Source organism: Mercenaria mercenaria, chromosome 14 (assembly GCF_021730395.1).
Source record: "Mercenaria mercenaria strain notata chromosome 14, MADL_Memer_1, whole genome shotgun sequence".
Lineage (NCBI taxonomy): Eukaryota > Metazoa > Mollusca > Bivalvia > Venerida > Veneridae > Mercenaria > Mercenaria mercenaria.
This window is the reverse complement of record NC_069374.1, coordinates 68171638-68199499: the sequence shown is the minus strand read 5'-3', so window position 1 is coordinate 68199499 and position 27862 is coordinate 68171638. Positions and strand designations below refer to the sequence as shown.

The 27862-nt window shown below is 34.3% G+C and overlaps 1 protein-coding gene across 2 annotated transcripts in view; it reads left to right on the top strand.

Moving 5' to 3' along the window:
- Nucleotides 1-6932: 6932 nt before the first annotated feature.
- LOC123527699 (MDS1 and EVI1 complex locus protein EVI1-B-like) overlaps nt 6933-27862 on the top strand; it is a 39857-nt gene continuing 18927 nt past the window's right edge. The window contains exons 1-3 of one of the 2 annotated variants that reach the window (XM_045307324.2): nt 6933-7135; nt 7951-8186; nt 27462-27551. In XM_045307324.2, the coding sequence (XP_045163259.2) occupies nt 7096-7135; nt 7951-8186; nt 27462-27551 (366 nt within the window). In that variant the 5' untranslated portion in view covers nt 6933-7095. Of the gene's footprint in view, nt 7136-7950; nt 8187-26270; nt 26411-27461; nt 27552-27862 lie in introns of those variants that run through there. The other variant, XM_053523800.1, reaches the window with a different exon arrangement.

Here is a 27862-nt window from a genome sequence, read left to right as displayed (position 1 = left end):
AACTTTAACTCTTGTGACAGCCAATACAGCAGCCTTTTAATAAATACAGACTATAAACATTTTTTAATCAAACAAAAAGGTTTGTAATGACATTGTATCTGCTGTACAAAGGTTGTCCAAGAGTGTTACAATTGAAATACATTTTCTTAAGGCATTGGATATGCTCAGAAACGGCAGTCAGAAATTTCCGTATGGTTACATACATGTTCTTGTATGGCATTTCGGCATTCTTCGAACAAAAATCTAGCTTGTATAAGCGCCTGACTTTCCGTTCATACCAGAGAATGTTAAAATCACATACGGTGAACACGGAAAGTACGTAATCAAAAGGAAATTTTCCAATGTCATCACGGGTCCCTATCATAGTTAGTCCTCAAATATTACAATCACTGGCTGTTGTAATAGGTTTTGAACAAAATAAAAAAGCTCTAAGCCATCAGATAAAATGTGCTATTTTAGAGGCTTAAAATTTACTTTTAAAAATGTTTGCAGTATTAAAAAAATAACCATGCAGCCAGGGAGTCGGGCTAGACAGAATAAGCCTCAACTTGTTTTAAGGGTTGTAAACTCCCTGCTATTTTACCATTGCTAAGCAATCATTATAGCGTTATTGTAGTGTTAAAGTTTTCTTAAATCTGTTTATTTTGTATCTGTAGTTTATTTAAGTAGCAGATACGATACTTAAAACTTTGATAAAAGTCATCGCCAAGCAGGCCGCTAGTATTTACATAGACATTTCACTTTTTATTTATCTATGGTAAGATATTCAGACGGAATGATGGAGTGAAGAAGGCAAAGCTCGGCAGTGTTTATTTTGCCTGATTATCAGTAACAGTGGATCAGATGGGTGTTGAAATTAATACTGATTATCTAATACCGGATTAGGAAAATTGAGATAAAGTAGAAAACTAAAATTTGTGACTTAACAACTACATACATCTTAGTTTCTTTTCCACTGCTCCTTCCCCAAGTCCCAATTTTACTTTTTTTAAAGCCATATTTCTTTTCCACAATTTTGAATTCTTTAAGCTAAGGAAAGTACTACATTATATTTGTGTTTGTTAAAAATCTTGTTAGCTGATAACCAAGCTGTGACCTTGACCTTTGAGCTAGGGGTCAAGTTCTTGTATCCCACGTTACCTTGTTATGGTGGTTATTTGTCAGATTTAAAATAAAATAACTTGATATCATTATTTTTACAAATAACCAACATAACAAGGTAACGTGGGATGCAAGAACTTGACTCCTAGCTCAAAGGTCAAGGTCACACATAGAGATCGCAGATTTAAGGTCATGTTTCTTGTCTACTTTAACATGTAATGCATAGTTACAAGGATATTCAAATAACTAAGGCACAAAAATTCACCATTACAAGCCGATGTGTCAAGTGCAAGACCAAGACACCAGGGTTGATATGGTAATAGATATTGTCTTTTTTTTTGTCCTTTCTGTTACTTTATATGCATACAAGGATATTCAAATAACTTGGTATGTATTTACTTTTACCATAACAAGACAACATGGTATTTGCTGCTCGGAGACCCAGATTCTTAGTTTAAAAGTCAAGGTCATATTTAAAGGTAAAAGATTTAAATCCATATTTTTTTCCAATCCATAATTTTAGTATATAAAATTATGTTCTATCGATTGCCAAAGTGCCCTTATGCTCAGGTATCACATGATGCACAGACCTCACACGATAACTGAGAAAGTAAGTCTTAAGTTACTAGACAGGACTAGCTTTAGTTATTTTGAAAATGTGGTATATTTATCTGCGGTTGATAAAAATAAACACTGATTATCCGAAAGAAAAATGCCAACAAAATAGCCTGACCAGATGGTCACTTTCAACATTATCCTCTTGACCTTATCTGAGTCATCTTTTTTCAGATGTTTGACCATCGCACCTGAGCTAACGTTAACAAATAAGTCATACCAGTACAACAGAAGCCAATGTTTTCTATTCTTACGATGTTTACTCAAATTTGGACAATGCATTCAATAGAAAAACCCATCAAGATGAAATTGTATTTGACCATTCAGTAATATTTACATAAGATGGGACGATCTGACAAATTATTTTAATAGATCACAGTGTATCTTTAAACGAAAGAAAGAATCTTTATCTGTTTTGAATTGAAAAATTGTTGAGCGTCACTTAAGTAAGCTTTTCGAGGTGACTCTGTTACTCTGATTAAACAAACATTGGCCACAACTGACCAGGTTGTGTCCATTTGTTTGGCTTAAAAAGGGGCTTTAATTCATGTTTTGTGCTATATGATATCTTCTGGTAGAGTCCTTGACATACCGTAATAATTGTACTGAATTGAGCAAAAATGATTTGACTTGCCCTTCAGCAGATCTAAGATAAACTTGTTTTGTGCTTAGACTCTGACCATTTGTCATAGCTTCTTCACATAGCTGTTGTTTTGGCTAAGTGTTGACTTTTTGGATTATGGGAAATGTCTTGTTACATAATGGAAGACTGATATAATGATTAAAATCAAACAACCTGTTATGACCTAAGATTGCTACCTTTTTAGTAAGGTGAAGTGGGTCAGGCTTCAACATCATTAATAAATTGTCATCTTCTTTCTTTTTAAAGAAAAAATATATATTAACATAATTTTATTTTGCTTGTCAATAAGTATTTATTTTTATATAGTTAGCAGTTAAAACAGACATTCGTTTTCGGTTATCATTACCAGTGCCACTATTACCATCTTCATCCCCAGTACAACAACAATCATTGTCATTACATTACCACCACTGTTATCAATATCATTATCATCTTTGATATAATCATAACCATCAACAACTTTATCATGATCACCCAATTTCATTATTGTCATTACAGCGACCCAAGGCCATCATCATCACAAATATCTGCATCATCATCACCATGAACATCATCATCATCATCATCATCATCATCACCATCATCAGTATTGAAATTTCATATTCATCATCACTGTGACCAAGGCCATCATCATCAGGCTCACGTGCATCATCAACATCATCACCAGTAGCAGCATCACCATGGCCATCATCACCACTATCAACATCACAAACATCATCATCATTGTCGGAAACTTTTATGCCATCATTAATAAAAAGACAAAATAATATCATCATTCGAGGTTGCAATATACTGTCAAACCATAACATTTTTCACACTTAAATTAATTCATTCAATATCATTCGCTAGAGGAACAGAGAAAAGGAAACTTTTATCATCGTAATATGTATAAAATGTCAAAGATTATGACACATTTTTCTTTTGTATTTACATAAATGGATTTAAAACCATACTGTATATTACAGTTGAAAGTCATCGTGTTATATTTACACAGATCATTCGATAACCAAAGACAACACAAAAGATTCATCTTTATAAAGACGGATTAATTTTTACATATTACTAATGGCTTTAGAAATAGATATAACTGAAGTTATCAATCTATTGCCGATATTTTTAATACAAATGTGTCAAAAGCATAAAATAGACATGTATTGTCCGAAGATAATCCCTTGTACATCTTAAGTATTTGTTAATAATAATGTCCCCCATTAAAGCATTTTATGATTTTCTATTTTACGACTTTCGATTGTCAGTTTTCGACAAAACGTGAAAACTGACCTATCTTTAAGGAATTTGGTTTGTATATTACATCCTTTTGGCTTGCCGCAGGATGATTTTACGCTGGAATTTGCTAAAAATCTTATCTTGTATAAGAAATTAAACAAAGAAATAGTTTTGCTTAGTTTTTATATGGTCATCAAATATATCACTTTGAATGGGATGAAATGGTTGTTATTATTAATCAAAGGCGGATATCTAGCCCAGGGATTACTAAGGCATTGTTCGGGGCTTTCTCATTATTTGTTGAAGAAGTTCAAGATGGACGGCAGAATGTTACGATTTGATTGTCTACATTAAGACATTGTAATAATATAGATTTTCACGACATCTGGTCAATAGATGAGCAGAAGTAGTCAGTTTTATATACAAAAATGTAAATATTAAAAGGCAGAAGTGCATGAAGTTATTTTAAGTTGTAACATATTAATCTTTAACATGTTTGCGTTACAAGTATCGACAAGCATAGAGGTTACTGTTAAATGAATTGTTGTATGCATGGCCCTGCATGCCCATGCCTAGGCATTTACCTGCAATAATTCATGCAGCATGTAAACTCTATATTTCGATATATATTCAATTATTATTAAGTAATTTACAAATGGGTGACAGAAGTTTGGCTTATAATAGACTATATTTAAACCATTTTAGCTCGACTATTCGAAGAATAAGTAGAGCTATCCTACTCACCACGGCGTCGGCGTCTGCATCACACCTTGGTTAAGTTTTTCGTACCAGTCCACATTTTGACAAAGTCTTTTGAGATAAAGCTTTGAAACTTTCAACACTTGTTTACCATCACCATGGCCAGTTTTAGGCAAGAGCACATAACTCCATCCAGGATTTTGGCTGAATTATGGCCCCTTTTGACTTAGAAATCATGGTTAAGTTTTTCGTACCAGTTCATATTTTGACAAAGTCTTCTAAGATAAAGCTTTGAAACTTTCAACACTTGTTAACCATCACCATGGCCAATTATAGGCAAGAGCACATAACTCCATCAAGGATTTTGGCTGAATTATGGCCCCTTTTGACTTAGAAATCTTGGTTAAGTTTTTCGTACCAGTTCGTATTTTGACAAAGTCTTTTGAGATAAAGCTTTGAAACTTTCAACACTTGTTTATCATCACCATGTCCAGTTATAGGCAAGAACACATAACTCCATCAAGAATTTTGGCTGAATTATGGCCCTTTTTGACTTAGAAATCTGGGTTAATATTTCATACCCGTTCATATTTTGACAAAGTCTTTTGAGATAAAGCTTTGAAACTTTCAGCACCTGTTTACCATCACCATGGCCAGTTATAGGCATGAGTACATAACTCCATCAAGGATTTTGGCTGAATTATGGCCCCTTTTGACTTACAAATCTTGGTTAAGTTTTCCGTACCATTTCATATTTTTTGTAAAGTGTTTGACATATGGCTTTGAAACTTTTATCACTTGTTTAGTATAATAGTCTCTATCTGTAGGAAAGAGTACATAACTCTGTTATCTATTTTGGCTGAATTATGGCCCTTTTTGGACTTTGAAATTGGTTCTGTTTTCATACAAGTCCACGTTTTGTCAAAATTATTTGACATATGGCTTTTAAACTTTGAACACTTGTTTATCATTATGATTTCCATCTGTAGGCAAGAGTACATAACTATTTTGACTGAATTATGGCCCTTTTTGGTTCATACATTGCCATTTAGTGAAAGACTTATCGAAATCAAAGAAATACAGGAACATTGTTTGTCTAATCTATTTATTTCTTTTGTCTGAATATCTGTGGAAATATTTTGGCCCAATTCTTCAATCAATTCTTCGAATAGTTGAGCATGCTGTCATCAGACAGCTCTTGTTATTAATCCCCTGCCACAAGTCTCCGTCCATCCTTCCGTCCATCCGTCTTCCGTCCTTCTGTAAAATTTTACTGTCCGCTCTGTATCTCCTAAACCCCTTGAAGGATTTTTATGAAACTTGGGCCAAATGATCACCTCATCAAGACGATGTGCAGAACCTATGAGTCAGCCATGTCAGCTCAAGGTCAAGGTCACAACCCAGGGTCAAAGGTTTGAGCCTTCAATTTTGTGTCCGCTCTGTATCTCCTAAACACCTTGAAGAATAATCATGAATCTTGGGTCAAATGATTACCTCATCAAGACGATGTGAAGAACTTATGAGTCAGCCATGTTGGCTCAAGGTCAAGGTCACATCTCTGGGTCAAACATTTGAGCCTTCCATTTTGTGTCTGCTTTGTATCTCCTAAACCCCTTGAAGAAATTTCAAGAAACTTTGGTCAAATGATCACCTCATCAAGACGATGTGCAGAACTCACGAGTCAGCCATGTTGGCAAAGCCATGCTGGCTTAAGATCATGGTCACAACTCCGGGTCAAATGTTTGAGCCTTCCATTTTGTGTCCGCTCTGTATCTCCTAAACCCCTTGCAGGATTTTCATGAAACTTGGGTCAGTTTATCACCTCATCAAGACGCTATGCAGAACTTGTAAGTCAGCCATGTTGGCTCAAGGTCAAGGTCACAGCTCAAGGTCAAAAGTTTGAGCGTGCTGAATTCAAAATTCACCCCTGCCATGCAGCTTAAGGTTAAGGTCACAACTCGATTGTTTAATGGCTCTCGCTGGGGGAAGTTGCATGTGCTTTCAGTGCGCATGTGCATACTTATTTTGAGGCCCCAACATTATTCAAGGGGTACTCATCTACAATCTGCTAAATGCAGAAGAGAAAATTGCGTGTTTTAAAATGATCAAAATGGGTAGATGGTGCCTGGCTTAAATGAAATTTTCCAGAAGATAATGCATATAAACCAATTTTTTTTACTCAAAATTTTGTGTCATATATAGGCCAGCTCTCGACAGCCATATATCAAACATTAATAGTAGAATGTAAACAAGGTAAACATGTATTTTTATCATTACCACTGACCTAAAAGTGATTCTGCGAGACAGAAATGACTCTAATTAACGTTTTCCTACTGTCGGATTTCTGGGTCCTGCATGCTATAAATGTTGAATTTACGTACCCACTTTCGGGCCTCAGTGACTTGTCCAGTTGATTTTTAGATACAAACACATCAAAAAAGAAAATATGACGCTGAAAATGTCATAAAATTGTCCGAATCTGGGTCACAAACCAGTAAGGTCTTGCTATTACAAGGAGATATGCCATAGCACAGGTGAATAAAAAAGTCTGCTTTTATAAGATACATATTCATTTGTTTTCAGATTCTGAAAATGTGGGTGGAACATCTGATCATGTGCCTGGTGATTCCAACCAGTCAGATAGTGAACCTTCTATTTTACAACCAAGCAACAGTTTCCATGGTCACAGTGAATCCTTCCTTGTCGGACATCATGAGGTCCCGACTGGTTTTTACACATCTCACTCTGTGTCGGATAAATCGTCTGAAAATGGAAACAAGAACTTGTTGACGGAAAAAGCTACGGAAGGGATGAAACTGATTACTACGTTGTCAGCTGACTGTGAAAAAGGTAGGAGCTACTTTTCTTTTCTTTAGAAACAGTGTGTGTGTGTGTGTTTGGGGTTTACGTCTTTTTCCAACAATTTTCAGTCATATAAACAACAATATCTACTTGTAGCAGTGAGCACAATGTCCAACTTTATAGTGCTGCCTCACTGGAATATCACGTCATAGACACATAACATGATACCCCACCCAGTCATATTATACTGACACTGGGCTGACCATTCCTAGCACTATCCTCTTAATGCTGAGCGCTAAGCGAGGAAGCTACTAGTACCAATTTTTTTACATCTTTGGTATGGCGCGGTCAGAGATCAAATCTATGACCTCCCGCACTCAAAGTGGGTGCTCCGTCACTGGGCTACTGAGGCGGTGATCTTTAGAAACAAAATTCTCCTGCTGTCATTGGTCATTTTGAATTGCCCTCTGACAAACAGCATTAAACAGTCACCTGCTTTATGCAGTTAGCAGCCAATGTTCATTCCCAAATGCATCGTCTGACCCTATTTAATGGTCAAGTTACATCTATTTGTTAAAAATAAAATTAACCCAAAGCCTTCCATTTACTAATACCAGAGAACATCATTTACACTTTGGCCAAATTTTATAGATATATTGTGCTTTCTGCAGACAATTTTTGTACTCGTAAAAAAAGTCGCAACCAGTTAAGCAGTCACTTGATTTAAGCAGCCAATTTGGTCTTTTCCTTTGACAGGCTCGTCTGAATCATCTGACTCGTCCCCCCTTTTTCAGAAGTTGAAAGTAATGAAAAATGTTGAGGTTTTGAAAGTCCTCCTATATTTAAAGTACATATTTTTTCAGGTTCTGACAACATGTCACCAAATACTGTGGACAGTCAAACAAACCAAAGTCCATCTGCTGCCAACACACCTTTAGCTGTGAAAAATGAATCAAGTGCAGCCACTAAAGAGGAAGGTTTCCTTGAAGATTACATGTTGAAGAGCTTGGATGACAGCCACCCAGGAGTTTGGACCAGAGTCCGGCTTGAAGCAGGAAAATTGATCGGTCCAATGAGTGAAGCTGACCAGAGTATTGAGGTAAATTTTGCTGTGATACAAGTACTAGGAATCAGTCAAAATTCCGACGTTCATTGATCAGTACACAAATAGCCTTATGGTTGATTAATCAGCTCAAAAATTAGCCTGATTGTTGATTAATCATGAAGGAAATTTTTATCTTTGACATATTTCTGTATACCGTACCTAAATAACTGACGCTATTTTTATATTCTGTTGGTCACGTCAGAGATCCAGAACTGCATTATAAACATCTCTGAGGATGAAATTTTTTAGCTATCCTTGAGGGCAACTTCTGTTTTAAAGATAGAAATAAGTATCGTTTAAATTCTCATTTTGTGAGTTTGATGTTAAGTAGTGCAAAATCCTTTCTACTTTGCATTAAAATTTTACTGTTTGACTAACACTGTAGAGGTTTTCATACTAGACAAGTGTTTTTGACAAATTAATACTGGACTTTTTTTGTGTTTACCTATAATTACTGAACAAAGTACATAATTATATGTTCTTAATATTTTGAAAAATATTAACATGGTGGTAATTTACTCCTTTTAAGAGCTTTTTGTCAGCTTTTAATTCACTGCACACTAATGTTCACAAAGATTTTATATTATTGATTTTAGTAATTTTTTTGTCATTGCAAATTTTGTTTATCAAATTGTAATATTTTTTAGCAGGATTCATTTTCTTAGACCTTGAAACAAACATGTAGTCGTTGGTGATTACAGCTTCCCTGCACAGATATCCTAAAGGTCCCCGAGGAAGTTTGTATTGAACAGAAAACTGTCACATGTTTCCTTACTTCAAAAGACACTCATTAAAAATTGCATATAGCCATGAAAGAAACATTGACGAAAAGACATAAACATTGTCAATGCGATTTTCATCTGTCCAATAGATCCTTTAAATACCCGTCCATCTGTGACTAGATGGTTGTAACATCTTGCCTATAGACCGTAATGTGTCGTCGTACAATACAACGATGCGACAGACGTTAGAATATTATCATCATAAGGAGAGAGATACGAAACATTAATCTTTTAATATGAAATCAATAATTCAAGATGTTATCATGTGTTTAGCTTGTCTGGTCATAATAGTTAACATTTAAGATAAACATAAGAAATGACACTGCTTTGATCTTTTCTCTTTTTTTTTATTAATTTTTTTTTTTATTGTTGAAGACAAACTATTAGTAAAGGCCGATAGTCCATTGACCATTGTCATGCATCTATTGTCCAACTTCTACATTTTTACTTAAATGTCTTCTTCTCTGAGGCTCCTGGTCATGACTGTAGCATTGGAACTCTCTAATATTGGTTCAAATTGTTCCATTTGAACTCTTTTTGGGGCTGCTAGAGGTAAAAATAAAAAAAAACTTTAAACAACGTCCTCCCTTTAATCCCTTTCAAGTTTCTTTTTGACATGCAATTGTTCATTGTTTCATAGAAAATATCACTTTTTACCAAATTTCTAATGAATCTGTTCTCTTGACTCAAAAATACTTACTGATTCATTTAAAAATTATTACTAAAGAAACATCAACTTCTAAAAGGAAGAAAAAAGTTCATTACTTATTTAGATAGTGTTGTTTTCACTTCTTGCAAGACTTTAAATTTGTACTATACAGGGATTGTTGCTTTTTCAAATTGTCTGCATGGAAAACAAATTGGCTGCCTTTGTCGGAAAGTATCCCTTTGTAGGAAGGTATTTGTGAATTGGCTGCCTTTGTCGGGAAGTATCCCTTTGTAGGAAGGTATTCGTGAATTGGCTGCCTTTGTTGGGAAGTATCCCTTTGTAGGAAGGTATTCGTGAATTGGCTGCCTTTGTTGGGAAGTCTCCCTTTGTAGGAAGGTATTCGTGAATTGGCTGCCTTTGTAGGGAAGTATCCCTTTGTAGGAAGGTATTCGTGAATTGGCTGCCTTTGTCGGGAAGAATCCCTTTGTAGGAAAGTATTCGTGAATTGGCTGCCTTTGTCGGGAAGTATCCTTTTGTAGGAAAAAATTCGTGAATTGGCTGCCTTTGTTGGGAAGTATCCCTTTGTAGGAAGGTATTCGTGAATTGGCTGCCTTTGTCGGGAAATATCCCTTTGTAGGAAGGTATTCATTATGCAGAAGTGTCATAAACACAGGTTACATTGTACATTGATTAATTAGGAACAACACAAGAAATTTATTTTCTTGGCCTTAACTGTCCATATAGACGACATTTATTTATAGTAACTGTTGTCACTATTTATAGTAACACACATGTTTTTCCAGTTCCAGCATTTCCACACCTTAGTAGTTCATTTTCCTGTAATTTTTTCTGAATGAAGGTCCTTGTGGACAGAAACTGGTTGATATTTGAAATTTAGTTTGGCATATACTGGTTTGACATGTAGTTCCTCCAGTCTCCCTTACTTCACTACTTTCTTGGCTTTAGGCAAGAAATTTGATACATTATTTCTTCATAGGATGAAACAAAAAACAAAAATCATGAAACATACAATTTACTAGAATCTTACGAAATTTGAAATGAAAAGCATATTTCAGTAGATATATAATGGTGAGAAATTCAGTTCGGCAGTGTATCCAAGAAAATAAAGCCTGTTGGAGCCGTGTCTGTTTCACATTTGAAATGAGATATAAAAATAGTTTTTGTGCAGAATGTACCTATAATGATGAGAAATTGACGCTAGAGTTCTGAATCACCCTGAGATGGATCCTGCTGGGACCTATTATACATAAGATTTTCCAAGAAGACATAAAAAAGTTAAGTTATTATCATGTCACGGTGACACTCAGCGTGTCTACCACCTGTTTTGCAACAACAGAAAGAAACATCATGAAAAAACGTGAGACAGTTACAAAGCTTCTTCCCTTGTCAGCAAGTGAGAGTTGCGTAATGCATGCCAGATGATCTCCTAGAAGCCTTTTTTCCAACTGTTTCTGCTGGTGTTAATTATGTAATTGTCAAAAGCTTTCTTTGGCACTATGACATGTGCATGATTTATCTTAAAGCATTTCAATTATAAGTTAAAAAAAGAATGAATTAAAGATATGTTATATAACCCGCAATGGCTTTCTGGCTTGCATCTGTTGGCATGATGTTACCAGTTGTGAAGCATGCTGGACACTGTGATTTGGGCAGTAGTTTTAGGAACATAAGTACAGGCGTTGACTTGTTGAAATACACATGTTTGTCACTACCCTAACGGGAAGTTCAGTATATCGCAGTCATACATTGTAGAAACTCAGAACACGGCTACTTTACAATACCACAACTGAATACAGGGCATTAACTCAAAGCAGTTCATAGTGCTGCAGCTGAATACAGGGCATTAACTTGAACACTACACAGAATGACAACTGAATACAGGGGATTAACTCAAACACTACACAGAACGACACTTGAATACAGGGCATTAACTCAAACACTACACAGTATGACATTTGAATACAGGGCATTAACTTAAACACTACACAGTACGACAACTGAATACAGGGCATTAACTCCAACACTACACAGTATGACGTTTGAATACAGGGCATTAACTCAAACACTACACAGTATGACATTTGAATACAGGGCATTAACTCCAACACTACACAGTATGACATTTGAATACAGGGCATTAACTTGAACACTACACAGTTCACCAACTGAATACAGGGCATTAACTCCAACACTATACAGTATGACGTTCGAATACAGGGCATTAACTGGAACACTACACAGTTCACCAACTGAATACAGGGCATTAACTCCAACACTACACAGTATGACATTTGAATACAGGGCATTAACTTGAACACTACACAGTTCACCAGCTGAATACAGGGCATTAACTCCAACACTATACAGTTTGACAGTTGAATACAGGGCATTTATTCAAACACTATACAGTACGACAACTGAATACAAGGCATTAACTCACACACTGCACAGTATGACATCTGAAGACAGGGCATTAACTCAAAGCAGTTCATAGTACTGCAGCTGAATACAGGGCATTAACTTGAACACTACACAGAATGACAACTGAATACAGGGCACTAACTCCAACACTACACAGTATGACATTTGAATACAGGGGATTTGCTGAAAGACTACACAGTACAACAACTGAATACAGGGCATTAACTGAAAAACTACACAGTACAACAACTGAATACAGGGCATTAACTGAAAAACTACACAGTACAACAACTGAATACAGGACATTAACTGAAAAACTACACACTATAACAACTGAATACAGGGCATTAAAGGTTTGTACTACTCAAAGTGCTGCAACTGAATACAGTGCAAAACCTTTTACTTCACACAGTGCTGCAACTGAATATTATTGTACAAAACCTTGTACTTCACAAAGTTCACAAACTAAGTACAGTAAAAAACATTGTACTAAAAGTGCTGCAACTGAAAACAGTAAAACACCTTGTACTACACAAAGTGCTGCAACTGAAAACTGTCTTGCAAGGTGATAAAACTGAAGACAGTGCTATAGTTAATACAGTACAATAAATCATGCAGTATATACGACTGCAACTGAATACAGTTCAGTAGCTCATACACTGCAATATACTAAGAATATAGTGCTGCAACTGAATATACTTCAGTAATTTAAATGCTGAACAAGACTGCAACTGAATATGGTGCACTCGATTATCAAAGAACTGCAAATGAATACAATGCAATAACTCAAACATAATGCAGAACTGCAAGTGAATACAGTGCAATAACTCAAACATAATGCAGAAATGCAACTGAATACAATGCAATAACTCAAACATAATGCAGAACTGCAACTGAATACAATGCAATAACTCAAATAGAACACAGAACTGCAACTGAATACAATGCAGTAACTTTAACAGAACACAGAACTGCAAGTGAATACAGTGCAATAACTCAAACATAATGCAGAACTGCAACTGAATACAATGCAATAACTCTAACATAATGCAGAACTGCAACTAAATACAATGCAATAACTCTAACATAATGCAGAACTGCAACTAAATACAATGCAATAACTCTAACATAATGTAGAACTGCAACTGAATACAATGCAATAACTCAGTGAGAACACAGAACTGCAACTGAATACAATGCAATAACTCTAACATAATGCAGAACTGCAACTAAATACAATGCAATAACTCTAACATAATGTAGAACTGCAACTAAATACAGTGCAATAACTCTAACATAATGCAGAACTGCAACTGAATACAATGCAATAACTAACATAATGTAGAACTGCAACTGAATACAATGCAATAACTCAAATAGAACACAGAACTGCAACTGAATACAATGCAGTAACTTTAACAGAACACAGAACTGCAAGTGAATGCAATGGAATTACTATAAATAGAAAACAGACAACTAAATACAATATGCAACCTTAAACTGAGCACAAATTGAAGTTGAATACAGTACAGAAACTCAAACAGAGCATAAAACTGCAAGTGAATACATTGCAATAACTTATTCAAAGTACAGTTCTGCAACTGAATACAGTATAATGGCTTTATTGTTGCATAGTACAACAACTGATACAGTACATCAACTTATTTGGTACATAAAACTGCTATTAGTACAGTACATCAACTTATTTGGTACATAAAACTGCTATTAGTACAGTACAGAAACTTATTTGATACATAGAACTGCTTCAAGTTCAGTACAGAAACCTATTTGGTACATAGAACTGCTTCTAGTACAGTACAGAAACTAATTTGGTACATAAAACTACTACTAGTACAGTATAGAAACTTATTTCAAGTTGGTACATAAAACTACTACTAGTACTGTATAGAAACTAATTTGGTACATAAAACTACTACTAGTACAGTATAGAAACTTACTCGGTACATAAAACTACTACTAGTACAGTATAGAAACTCATTTGGTACTTAGAACTACTACTAGTACAGTATAGAAACTTATTTGGTACATAGAATGCATGATTTTCACAAGAACATTACTCTCAAATTATCTACCATTAACTGTATCATGCAGTATCTCTCTCAGAGCTATCAGTCCCACAGTGTAAATATTTATCTCTTGAAACAAGTTGTTTCTGTTAAAGATTGCAAAGAGGGAAAAAAACTAAAGCCATTTATTTGGGAGGGCTTAATTGAATATATGAAGTGACTGATAGCATCTTTTTTGTATTAGATACATCACAGTTCTTATAATGACAAGTCTTTATAAATTCTGTGAGTTCTACAGTTTTAATTGGATAAACAAACTGGGGAAAAAAGTGCTTTAGAAGATATCTTGTTTTTCTATAAATTTTCAAGGGCTGTAATGTAAAGGAGGTAATTATGTAGGTGTCTTTGTTTTTAAGGGCGCTTTCCATTAGTAGGTGGTTATAGTGACTCCCATGTTTGTCTGTACATTGCATTGAACTACTTATTTCATATTTGATGGCATTGCTCGAAAACAGTCACTGAATATTTATAAAGCATCTTAAAAAAATCAATCATTAAGATCAGAATTTAAGCTTTTCATACAATTTTTCTGTTTCATTTTACATCCATTTTTATGTTTTATCTAAGTTTTTAGTTTTCAGAACAGTGAAGTGGAATACATCTATTGATCCTCCATATATTTTTGTAATAATAAATGTAATACTATTGAAACCATAGAAACTGATGTGTAAAATAATGTCTTAAGATTTAACTTAGTCTAATAAGCCCAACACTGATATAGAATTACACAAAGTAATACATGTATTGTAGATGTCAGCTTATTTGTGGGCAACCTTTTTAGTGTCCGGTGGACATATTTCTAGTTACATTATATTTTGCTGATTGTCATAGTAGACAAAAACTTTAGAGTGTGACAATACATTTGTCATAGTCTGTATCTTACAAAATATGGTAATGTCAGTTAATTAATACTGTTGTTATCATTTATTATTATGAATTGTATATATAATACCATAAGAACCAGTATAAAGATTCCTTTTCTTGAAGCATTGTGCATCCAGATTTCACTAAATACTAAATTCAAAGGTTTTGGAATTTAGTTGTCAGCATATTTTCCCTCAGTATTGACAACTCAGTAAACCTCAGCTTTTAACCTTTTAACAAAAAAAACAGGCTATAATATAGAGCAGGGGGATACAGTACACAGTAAAGAGCTCAAGAACCTATGGAGGTTTACAGTGAAGATGGAGGTTTACAGTAAACAGTGAAGAGCTTGAGAACCAATGTAGTTAAAGAGCTTTTATTAAAAGAACATGTAGGGGTTTACAGTATTGAGATAAGATCTCAAGAACCTATGGGGTTTTACAGAACACTGTGAAGAGCTTCAGAACCTATAGCTACTGTAAACATGGGGGTTTACAGTGCACAGTAAAGAGCTTGACAGTCTGTTCTGGTTTACAGTACACAGTGAAAAGTTTGGAAACCTATGGGAGTTTACAGTACACAGTGAAGAGCTCAAGAACCTATGGAGGTTTACAGTGAAGATGGAGGTTTACAGTAAACAGTGAAGAGCTTGAGTACCAATGTAGTTAAAGAGCTTTTATTAAAAGAACATGTAGGGGTTTACAGTATTGAGATAAGAGCTCAAGAACCTATGGGGTTTTACAGAACACTGTGAAGAGCTTCAGAACCTATAGCTACTGTAAACATGGGGGTTTACAGTGCACAGTAAAGAGCTTGACAGTCTGTTCTGGTTTACAGTACACAGTGAAAAGTTTGGAAACCTATGGGAGTTTACAGTACACAGTGAAGAGCTCAAGAACCTATGGAGGTTTACAGTGAAGATGGAGGTTTACAGTAAACAGTGAAGAGTTTGAGAACCAATGTAGTTAAAGAGCTTTTATTAAAAGAACATGTAGGGGTTTACAGTATTGAGATAAGAGCTCAAGAACCTATGGGGTTTTACAGAACACTGTGAAGAGCTTCAGAACCTATAGCTACTGTAAACATGGGGGTTTACAGTGCACAGTAAAGAGCTTGACAGTCTGTTCTGGTTTACAGTACACAGTGAAAAGCTTGGAAACCTATGGGAGTTTACAGTACACAGTGAAGAGCTCAAAAACCTTTGTGGGTTTACAGCACACAGTTAAAAGAGCTCCAGAACCAGTGGGGGTTTATTCAGTGCAAAGTGAAGAACTTGAGAATCTATGGGGGTTCGCGGTACACATTGAAGAGCTTAAGAACTTATTGGCATTTATAGTACAGTGAAGTCAGCCAAAAAACCAATGAGAGTTTATAGTGCATAGTGAACAGCTCAAGAAATGAAGAGCTCGAGAATCTATGGGGATTTACAGTACTCCATGAATAACAGGAGAATCTGGAGGTTTACAGTGCGCAGTGAAGAGCTCGTCATGAACTATATCAATCATCATGTATGACACAACAGCAAGCTTGATGACACCATACAGAGAAACATGGTCCTGGGAAAATATCTACAGTGTATTCTTTCTATTCTTCACACAGTCACTGAATCTGCCACATGCAGTGTTGCTCAGGTTTTTTCTCTTCCAGAATCTCTACAGTACAGTGTAAACCACAGTTCCCTTTTTTCAAGTTAATTTTATTTTGAAGTGTGGATTTTGTTGTTTTACCCAAATTTCCTTTCACAAATTCAGACTACTCCACAGACATTTCTATAAGTGCACTACCTAATTCATTTCAACTGTCTGTTTCAATTAGTACATCTGATCTGATTGTATTCAAGTACTTTCAATTCCAGCCATTTATTCATCCTTGAGTGAAAGTTTACAAGTGTCTTAAAAAATGTAAAAGGTTGTAAAAATATGTCACAATATTTCATGTTTTTCTAAACCTTTGGACCCTACAAATGGAGGTAACTGCACAAGGTATTATTTGTGATCAAATTGAAATAGAAGATGAGGTTCATTTTTAGCTCATCTGATTTTTTGAAAAAAAATGATGAGTTATTGTCATCACTTGAGCGGTTGTCGGCGTCGGCGTCGGCGTCGGCGTCTGCGTCGGCGTTGCTTGGTTAAGTTTTATGTTTAGGTCAGCTTTTCTCCTAAACTATCAAAGCTATTGCTTTGAAACTTGGAATACTTGTTCACCATCATAAGCTGACCCTGTATAGCAAGAAACATAACTCCATCTTGCATTTTGCAAGATTTATGGCCCCTTTTGTACTTAGAAAATATCAGATTTCTTGGTTAAGTTTTATGTTTAGGTCAACTTTTCTCCTAAACTATCAAAGCTATTGCTTTGAAACTTGGAATACTTGTTCACCATCATAAGCAGACCCTGTACATCAAGAAACATAACTCCATCTTGCTTTTTGCAAGAATTATTGCCCCTTTTGGACTTAGAAAATCAGTTTTCTTGGTTAAATTTTATGTTTAGGTCAACTTTTATCCTGAACTATCAAAGCTATTGCTTTAAAACTTGCAACAGTTTTTCACCATCATAAGTGGACCCTGTACAGCAAGAAACATAACTCCATCCTGCTTTTTGCAAGAATGATGGCCCCTTTTGGACTTAGAAAATATCAGATTTCTTGGTTAAGTTTTATGTTTAGGTCAACTTTTTCTCTTGAACCATCAAAGCTATTGCTTTAAAACTTGCAACTGTTGTTCACCATCATAAGCTGACCCTGTAAAGCAAGCAACATAACTCCATCCTGCTTTTTGCAATAATTATTGCCCCTTTTGGACTTAGAAAAATCATTTTCTTGGTTGAATATTATGTTTAAGTCAACTTTTCTCATAAACTATCAAAGCTATTGCTTTAATACTTGCAACAGTTTTTCACCATCATAAGTGGACACTGTACATCAAGAAACATAACTCTATCCTGCTTTTTGCAAGAATGATGGCCCTTTTTAGACTTAGAAAATCATGGGTAGGACAATATTTCTATTATACAAAAAAAATCAGATGAGCGTCAGCACCCGCAAGGCGGTGCTCTTGTTTAGTAAAAAAAATAGCAATGCTAGTTAAATGGCAAAACATTGCAGTACCATTAGAAAGAATGAAAATGTGGAATAAGCTGACAGAATTTACATATACCGACATGCAGTAAACAGATTTTTTTTGATAAGAAAAAGGCGGGAGAGAAAAGGGGAAGATCTGTCAAGCATGAGATATATCAGTTAAAATGTTTATATTATGAAACATCATTTCAAGGCAAGAGGAAAAAAACATACTGTTTCTTATAGTATACTGGGATCAGAAAGGATATCTGATGGTAAATTAATCTAGACCATACGTAAAACCTATTAAAGATTATAACAAAATAAGTAGGCTAAAATGAAAATAAGTATCACTTAAATACTTGTCAAATATGTATTAACTTCTTAAAGGACAAAACATTGTGGATTTTATGATTCATGTGCCAATGAACAAAATTAAAACAAAGCAAATAAATCTTTAAAAGTTGAAAAATCCACAAAATCACTTAGCAGTTTTAGAAAAACCATGACATTTAATGCCCATGAAATGAAATGATTTTTCTGTAATCAGTCTTAATTACTATTCGTAACCTGATTAATATGCATGACTTAATTACTATGCATAACCTACTTTATAATATAATATAACTAATATGATGCTTTTACAAAAAGAATAAGCACCTTTCGGACATGTGTTGCTCAAGGATGGAATCGTCGGTTGTGGTTTGATTTTAAAAAAAATAGTGCAGACATCAACACACCAAGATTTCTAAATCTGTTATACTAGCGGCCTGATTTTGAGAAACCCAGTGGGTGAGATTGTCAGTGAAGATGATTTTCATATCACAAAAAGACATCTGTTTTTACTTATATCACTGGGAGAAGAATATATTCTCACACAGTGGTTGAGAAAAACACAAGGAAGACATGGAACAGAAGCCTGGGAAAATACGATTCCTTGTAGACACATGGTTTATTATAACATTATGCTCACTTGTCATGTATTGATAATATGTAAACATTCTAGATAATGAATTTTTTTGTCTTTCTTCCTCAAGGATATTTGAAGGGATGGTCTCGTGATATGAGCCGTGCCATGGGAAAACCAACATAGTGGGTGTGCGACCAGCATGGATCCAGACCAGCCTGCGCATCCGCGCAGTCTGGTCAGGATCCATGCTGTTCGCTTTTAAATCCTATTGGAATTGGAGAAACTGTTAGCGAACAGCATGGATCCTGACCAGACTGCGCGGATGCGCAGGCTGGTCTGGATCCATGCTGGTCGCATACCCACTATGTTGGTTTTCCCATGGCACGGCTCATATATGAATGGTTCCGCCATGGAAATTCTGTTGCTGTAGTTGCTTGGCATAAAGGATGTTTTCAGTAACATTTGTACAAACGATTTGAAAAAAAACTTGCACGTTCTCCCGATAAACAGTACTAAAATATGGGGGTAGATTGGCTATAACTAAGCTTTACAGTCAATTGGGGATTAGAAGGTATGTGTGTGGAGAGGGAGTTTAGGGGGTTACGGGTTTGAGCTGGGGGTTGCGGAGTTGGGGGAGAAGTATATTATGGGTGGGTAAGATGTGTCTGATGCTTTAAATTGAGTCAGTCTTTAAATGAACATGATTCTTAATTTACCTAAGTCAAAGTCATTAAAATCATTTGTTGAAATTGATTCAAAGTCTTACATTGTGTTAAACAATGGTCCGTGAGCTAATTATAATCCTTGAGACATTTTTCCTGTATTACATAAAAGCATTATACTTATTCTTCAAAAGTTAAACTAACAAACCTCCCAACATAGATTAGAAGTGAAGAGCTTATTGTCCAGTCATCATGGAAAAGCGCACAACTTCCCTACACTGATCAGAAGAGAAGAATATAAATGACTGCAGGTGTCCAGTTCTCATGGAGGACAGTCACCTTGCCTTCTGTACTTCGAGCAGTTTTAGTTTATACTAATTTATTTTAGGTTGATTGTGAAACAAGTTTTGTAGTAACAACTTATATTAATCTCGACACCTCATTCCTGATAGAATCCATCGTCACGAAGGTATGAGAGAAGAGGCAAGTTTCCCTTTTAATGCTGAGCGCCAAGCAAGGGAGCTACTGGTACCATTTTTCACATCTTTGGTATGACGCAGCCAGGATCGAACCCACGACCTCTCGCACTCGAAGCGGACGCTCTACCACTAGGCTTTCAAGGCAGTTAGCATAATTTATATTGTTCGGCTTTAAATGTGTTGTTACATATTTTCATGAAATAAAACAAAAGTCATTTCGTTTTTTTTTTCATACATAAGGAACTAATAGGATCTCTCTACATAGTAAGTAAAGATCATTTGTCTTTTAAATTCAATTTAAAACAAATTTTGATCAATTACCAAGACAAGATGAAATTTCAAGCTCAATTTGCATTAATTCAGCGATAGCTTTATTTGCCAATTTATTTCTGCTGAACCACATAACAATATGCAAATGAACTGTTCTGCAGTGAATACCTACAAGCTCCTCAGTTGGTTCTCAAATATTCAGTGACAGTTTTCTAGCTTTTGACCATTGTTTGTGTGCATCGCTAGCATCAACACCCCTACCCCAACTGTACCCACCCCTACCCCATCAGACAAAAGTTTGCAAGATCAGGTTTTCTGCATAGCTGCATGTAGGCTTATCACTGGTTTTCGGCTATTGGGATGATTGCACAAATGGCAATGTATGGCCTACCAAGTTAGTTCAGGTGTTAGGGCTCAACTGAAAATATGTGAGTATGATCCTCAAAGCAAAGTAAATGAATTTCAGCATTATTTTTTCAAAATCATTAATCCTTACCCTGTTAAATTTCTATAATGAACTTGTCCGTCTTTCTATTTGGATATTTAACATTATCTGTTAAAAGGGGTCATACCAAAAAAATACTGACTGAATGGCTAGCATTGCAGATCATGATCAGACTGCATGGATGTGCAGGCTGATCATGATCTGCACTTGTTGCAAAGGCAGAATCAATCGTGTCCAGCATGATAAGGCTTAAAATTCATACGTCTGTTTTTTTTGTGGCTGTTTTTGCTTCAAATTTAAAAAAAAAAGTTTTGTGTGTGGAAATTTTGTCATTCCACATTCTACCATAAATTGCAAAATACAACGCCCCAGGGGGATGTTTATTTGGTGTGTACGGTATGTGTTTTCATCGCCCCAGTGCAATTGCATTCTTAGAATATAAGTGACAACTTGTATGATTTGGCGCTAATCTTCTCAACAGGTGCAGATCATGATATTTACTTCTCATGAAAATAGCATTTTAAAAATATTTTCATTGCGGGATATAAATCTGGGATCACGATGGAACATTAGCCTTTCATCTAGAATTTTGTAATAAAAGTTTTCACTTTATGAATGTTTTTCAGTAAGTTTATGATATCGTTGTCATATCTGAGGTGAAACAGAAGTTTTGCCTTAATGCGACTTTATTCATGTAGGAAAAAAGGCCATGCCCTGATAATTCCATTAAAAAAATTGAGAAAAACGACTTTTCCTCAGAACTTTTGACACCCAGTTCCATAAAATTTCAAACGGAAATTATTTCTCTTTAAAGACACTGATTCTGGTATGCAAGGTATGTGGCCTATGGTCTGCATATTGGCGGTAAGAGCCAATATACAAGACTGGACGATTGATAGACTTGCTACTGTTTATCATAATAAGCTACTGTATAGCTACTGTGCAGTAAATAAATTGCAGATGATATTTCTCACCTTTATAGCAAATCAGTTCTCACCTTTATAACGATTTAGAAAGTTTGATTGAATTTGGGCTAAATAAACAAAGTGATAAGATACAACAGTGTTTTTATCATATTTTTAATAAATCAAGTTTTCTAACAATTACATCTCATCATTGCTGTTTTTTTTTATCAAAAATATAAAAAATGCATTCAGGCACATAGCTTTTAGAGTAAAGTATTACAGTACCAGTTTATAAGATCATACTGCCTTAATTTTATTGTAATGAGTTAATAATTCAAATGATTCAAAAACTTTCTTTCTTATTAAATGAATACCAAAGAAAGTAATACTATCAAAATTTATACTTCAGGCCTACCAGGTCAGGAAGACTGTAGGGTTTATGACAAAACTGTATATACTTTATTAGCTTGACTTTTCGAAGAAAAAGTAGAGCTATTGCACTGACACCCCGGCGTCGGCGTCACTGTTGGTTAAAGTTTTTTTTTTTATTTAGTCAAATATCCCTGTTTAAATACTATCAAAGCTATTGACTTGAAACTTAAAATAGTTAGTTACTATCATAGTCTACACCAGGAGAAATAATCCACATAACTCTGTTTGAATTTTGACAGAGTTATGCCCCTTTTTAACTGAGAATTTTTTAAAGTTTGGCAAAGCTCAAATTCAGTCATTCACTGAGAAAAGTCAAGCATGCTGTCTTACGGACACATAACATGTATCACACGAGTGTCTCCCGTATCGAGTGTATATCAAAATCCCCTTGATCAAAATCCCCTCCACTGAAAAATGACTGGGAATTACAAAATCCCCTTCATACATTTGCAGGGGGTATCATAATCCCCTCTGTGATTTTCATTATAGATATATAGATATCAGTGCCCCAAATTAAATTATGTTTGCTAAAGGCATTGTATTTACGTGCTTTATGTAATTGAATTTTTAATTGTGTAAAGTTGTATTTGAACTTGATGAAATAAGTAAAAATCACAGAGGGGATTATGATACCCCCTGCAAAAGTATGAAGGGGATTTTGTAACACCCTGTCAGTTTTCAGTGGAGGGGATTTTGATCAAGCAAGGGGATTTTGATTGTCTCCCGTATCACATATATTACGTTGTGTTTGACTAGGTGACTTACATGCCCACTGGACCGGATGCTTTTTTTAAATCATGCCTTTGAAATGTTATGTTTATGATTATGTAATGCACAATTGTCACAATAATAAAATATTCACTTATTTACTTGTAAATAAACAATCAAGTAAACTAGCTTGAAACACCAGCCATTATATATTATACAGTTAATGAATGGCTAATTTGTCAATAGTCAGAACTGAGGTGTAAAGACCAGAGTGCCATTATAGTTTTGACTGCAGGCAGGCAAGCTGGTCAATAAATGTTTTATTACATGACACAAGAAATTAAGTTGCAAAGTTTTGTTTTCAAATTTTTGACTTATTAGCCCAGTCAAAGAAGTATAAATACACAGAATGGCAACTGGCTGTAATTTCGCGTGAGCTCGTGTCAGAGCGTGATTCGGCGTTATCTTACTAAAAACAAACATCGGCGAGCATAGAGTTACAATTTGTACCTGTAAAACTACATTTAAAATACATGTTAGCTTCTAAAACAAAATTAGTTTAATTTGAAATGGTCTTAAGACACGAAGTACACGTTGTTTTTTGCCATCGAAAGAAGCGTGGCCATACAGTGATAATTATTTTACCGATGAATATTTGCTTTCGCATACAAAATGGCGCATGGAGAAAGCGCCACTCCCGTAAACGAGATCTCGTTTTTTTGTCACGGGAGGTTGGCGAAATTTGCTCTATATTCATATAATATATTTATTTTTATAGCTCTTTGGCCCAGTATATAAACATGTGTTTTATATAGGCTGGACATAAAAAAAATATATATATAGCACAAACTAATTGGGTCAGTGATTTATATACGAAATTGTATTTGCAAAGGAAGGTATATAAAACATATTTTTAGTTTACAGACAAAATATTACAAATAATATAAACATTATATATATATATGAAACATTAACTTTTTTTTTTGTTTTCTTGCATTTCATATAGATTTTATAATGATTTTGATGTATTTATTTTTGAAATTAGAAATTATTTCAGCTATTAGAATGTGATAATGTATTTTGAGACATATTGTAAAAACATCAAAACTATTTTACAATTGTCCTTTTAGTGTAATCAAGATTTTTTTTTAAAAACACACACATATTCTTTTCCTGGGCAATCATAAGTGCCAAAAGGATTACAAAAGAACCCAAAGCTCCAAAACTGACAAAAACCTGTCAGTGTCTCAAGCCATTTGCTCAAATGATAGCAGTTCTATTCATTCATCAACAAACTGTAATTATGGAGTAAATTATCTTTCAACAGATAATTAATTATCCAAAGGTCAGGTAACTCTTAATCCCCATATTGTACAAACAAACAGAAGGTGATAATTGTCCCCTTTTGTCCTTTTAGGGCTGAAATGCCACCAAACAGATTTTGATACATAATTGAATTACTATAATCCAATCAAGAAAAGTAATTTTATGACAGATTTATCTATTTGATTGTATTCCTACATGTAGAACTTCACTCTGATTGCTCAAGTGGAACTTAATTTGACATTAAATAGGTCCATTTTTCCAGAATTCCAGCATATCATCTTTTGTACATCATATTGCTTAAAATTTGTGAGAATTATACTTTTACATTTATTTATGTGCTAATAATTATTGAAACAGTGCTTACGACAGTCATATTATACAGAAATATTCAATAATTTATATTGGAAGAGTGTTCAAGCCATTTACAGGTAATATATTTTTTCATTGCTTAGAATAATTAAATTACATGACTGATATAGTGCAGTCAGACTTTTTTAGGACTTTATTCAAGCTTTCATTGGCAATAATGATTTACAATAATTGGGGAAGTTTTTTTTGCTTTTCTGATTGTTATTTTTTTATCATTTATTTTGTTATGCGCCTAGACCACATTATATATATTACATACGGAACAGTTACTGAATATATTACTGAAAGTCTCTGTCAAAGTATTTACATATTCATTTGTAAATTATTGTGATATTCATTTCACAGTGACCTGACATTATCTTTGTGACTAATTTTCCTGTAATATTACAGATATTTTAACATTTTTTTTCAACAGCTGCATGATTAGCAAAACTACTAGGCACTAAATGCCGATAATTTTCATATTAATATCTATTTTATGTATGTTAATTACAGAGCAAAAGTGATAGGATTAATCTATCCCAAAATGCCATCCATCTAATCAGTGCCACTGGAAGCTTTGGCATTTCAGTCTGTGTCATTAAGAGGCATGCCTCTGATTCTAGTTATTGCAAGCCTCTTTGATGCCTGGAGAATGAAATGTCCTGAAACTCTCGTACATACTCGTAAATTTTGTTTAATTAGTAGGACAAAATTTTGTTAATTCGAAATTACCCCACACTAACTAGGTGTGTTATAAGATCTAAAAAAAACGTAGGATCAGTGAAAAATTACGGTATGCTTTCTGATCATATCAAATGCCTCATTTTATATGATAAATGTTTTCAAAAGCTACAATAACTTTTAAGCACATGCAGTTACATAATTTCCAGTAAATCCGTCTTCATTAAAGTTTTTTCAACTGAGTATGTAAATGTGCTATACATTACTTCCAATGATGACCCACTGGTGTTAGCTTTTATAGCTAAAATATATTGGAAAAAAACACCAAACAATTAAATTATATATCAATTAATCAAACAAGTTTTAAATGTCAGGACTTTGTAAAAGACAGATACAATGGTCTCTGAGAGTTGTGTGAAACCCATAATGCATGCAGATACATGAGGATAAAATAAATGAATACACAACTAATTATGACATAATTATTAATACATTATTCAGGTTAGTTAAGACACCTAAGGAATATAGTACATGTACCTAGGTTATCTTTTCTCTTGTTCAGTGTATAATGCTGACAAAGATGGTAAGCAGATTTGTTTTACTTAAGTAACTGTTAATTTATTATAAACACATCATTTCAATTTAAGGTGATAGTCTTGTGTTATATACATTTTCTTTTCCTTTGCAGTAAAATATCTGCTCAAGCTTCAGTAAGATTATTTTACAAAGTCAATAAAAATGCAGAAGTGTGATTTACTGATCTTTGCTTCTCAATATTGTAGAGTTCTGTTACTCATTTTATTGATAACAAACAAATGGCTTTCACTTGGAACTCCATTTTCTCTCAATTTTACTCAAGTGCCATCTATTTTCCACTAGAGCACCTGCTAAACCAATCATGAAAGGATTTACTCTATAGCTAGTGATCTGATTGGATAATGCGTTATCTATGACCTGTCAGTCACTCTACAGTGTCCTCAGACAGATAAAAGAGGTGGAGTTAATGATAAAAGTGGGTGTCGTTATCGTAGCTTCATTGAATAGAGCAAACAAGTGGCCGCTTTGTTAACTTTTATTATGGAGTAAAAATTTAGTGTATCAAGATTTTTTTTTGAAAATTATCCATGTGTGCAGCGCAATTCTGTAGGATAGTGTTTCACAATTGTAAGTTTATGTTTTAAATTACTATAAAGGAATATTTATTCTGTTCTGAAATCAAATGAATTAAAAGTTTATACTATTTGATTGTTTTTTTCAGTATTACAGAAAATGCAAAATATGTAAATTCTGTTTAGTAATTTAGTTTTTAAAACATAGCAGTTTAAGTATGATGTAAATTAAATGTTTTTCTTAATCTAGCATGTTTTTGGAATTTATTCAGCTTTTCAGTTCCTCTTTTTTATTATTCTAACAACACCAAGATTAAATTTGAAATAAAACTTTATACCTAACGCCCTTGATGTGATAAGATTTTTATATTGTTTTTAATTTATATCAATTTCTGTGCATTCATTTAATATTGCATTCTCCTATAAAATATCACCTTCATTCTTTATATCCAAAATGAATATTATATCAGCTAAAAAGCGACATTTTCAAGCGTTGACTTTGTGACTGAATCACCATTCTTTAGCAAAATACCATATAAAATAAACAAATCTGCAAATGACATTTTACAAACCTGCTTACTAATTTTCATTTAATGTTGAGTCATTTATAACATTTAGAATACATCCTGATTAGTTATCACTGGCTTTTTGGAAAAGGGAATTAAAAATGCTGAGATGCATTTTTTATATGGTCCATTTTGAGTGTTACCTTTACACGTATATTTTAAATAACAACAGCAAACAACTTTCAGACTTTATTATTAATAACTATATTTCATAAAATCATTTGTTGGATAGTGCAACAGAAACACGGTGCTATGAAGTGCATTGAATTCAATAAAGAAAGTGACATGGACAAATGTACAACTGTAATAGGAGACTTAAGTCTAAGAAATATAGCATCTGATTGGTCGATTCTAAGCTAGGGCTTGAAATTGACCAATGACTTGACTTTATTTTTGACTGGTCTTCAAATGCTGCAACAGTCTCCCTAAAATATGTCATTTTGATAAAAACCATAAGTTTTAAAGGCAATTGAAGGTTTAAAACAAATGGAGAGTATGTTTGATGTGATTTGTAAAGTGAATTTTTTGCCTGTTTCACAGAGTGGAGAGAGGAACCAGTTAATGAAGTTTATACAGAAATCCAGCAATACGGAAACCAGCAACTTAATGGCAGTACATCTTCAGAATCAGGTAAATTTTATATTGTATAAACAAAGATCTTTGAAATAAAACAGAATTGTAACTCTCACAAGAACATAGAGCAAAGTCTCCTTAAATCTTGTGACAACCAAATGAGATCTTGTTTGCCAGTGAAGAGCTCTAGGTTTATTGGCTGTTACTCAATAAGCATCCAGCCAGTTGATTAGGGCAGTGGGTATTCCACAGGATAGTGACAACTTCTCCACATGAAGGACACAAGTACTTCAAAGGAATTGCTTTAAGTCAGATTGTCAGAGAACATTCTGCTGGCTTACTTGTACTGAAGGTCAAACTCTATAAAA